At 63.6% G+C, this 995-nt stretch overlaps 1 protein-coding gene across 1 annotated transcript in view; it reads right to left on the bottom strand.

The window, feature by feature from the left end:
- LOC104122643 (serine/threonine-protein kinase 35) overlaps positions 1–412 on the bottom strand; it is a 26,710-nt gene extending 26,298 nt beyond the window's left edge. Inside the window, exon 1 of the mRNA XM_035890375.1 lies at positions 408–412. Within this exon, the coding sequence (XP_035746268.1) occupies positions 408–412 (5 nt within the window). The remainder of the gene's footprint in view (positions 1–407) is intronic.
- Positions 413–995: the final 583 nt, after the last annotated feature.

Raw genomic sequence — 995 nt, forward strand, 5'->3', positions numbered from 1 at the left:
GGGGCCATGGGTGCCCAGGCCTGGGATGCCAGGGGTGCTGACTGTAAGGCCCACAGACAGCAGCAGTGCCCCCCTCCCCATGCCATGGGTTCACAGGGGATGTGGGACCCCCCACACCCCATTGCTGCTGCCCTGGGGGAGGCAGGGGTGCTCAGCCTGGCCCCGGTGCATGTGGGGTGCTGGCAGGGGACCTCCGGCAGCACAGGGCAACCCACTCACCCCCAGCAGCACCCAGGGGAGGCTCCCTTGGGAATCCCAGCAGCTGCCCAGCCATGCTGAGGACAGGGGCCAAGCTGTCCCCTTCCCACTTCAAGGACAGCGTGACCCCCCCCAGCAGCAGCTTGGTGCTGAGAAAGCCCAGCCTGGGCACCAAATGCCATGGTGCTCGTCACCATGGGGACCCTCACCCCATGGTCCCCAGGGAGCCACAGCTCATGTGCCAGACACAGCCCAGCCACCAGCTCTGGGGTGGGAAAGGGGGGAGGTCACTGCAGAGCACCAGCACACTCAGCTCACCTATGGCACCAGCTGCAGCCAGCACCCAGCCTACCTGTACCCCAGTTTAGGCACCCCAGCTTGCCTCCCGTGGAAGGAAGCACCCAAAAATGTATCAGGGCTGTGTGGGGCCCGGGTCTGTTCTCCCCTCCCTCGTGCTGCCCAGAGGGACCCTCACCATAGCCCCCAGCCCAGCCTCAACCTCCTGCTGCCAGCTTCCTCCTCCTCCTCCCTCCCTCTGTAGCACACCACAGGGCCCCCCCTCCTCTCTGCAGGACATGCTGACCCCCCCAGGAGGTGACCACCCTGATATGCAGGAGCAGCACAGGACTTTTCACTTTTATTATAAAAATATCTTGCAAGCAAAAAGAAAAACAAAAAAAATAGCAGTCACATTGTTCTCAAAGCATCACCAGGCCCCCCCTCGCCCACCCCCTGCTGTGGGGGGCCAGCCCCATTTGTGTCCACTCCTACGAGGCCCACCGGCGGCACTGCCGGGG

The sequence above is a fragment of the Egretta garzetta genome, unplaced genomic scaffold, assembly GCF_000687185.1.
Source record: "Egretta garzetta isolate BGI_Z169 unplaced genomic scaffold, ASM68718v1 scaffold223, whole genome shotgun sequence".
In the NCBI taxonomy this organism is placed as follows: domain Eukaryota; kingdom Metazoa; phylum Chordata; class Aves; order Pelecaniformes; family Ardeidae; genus Egretta; species Egretta garzetta.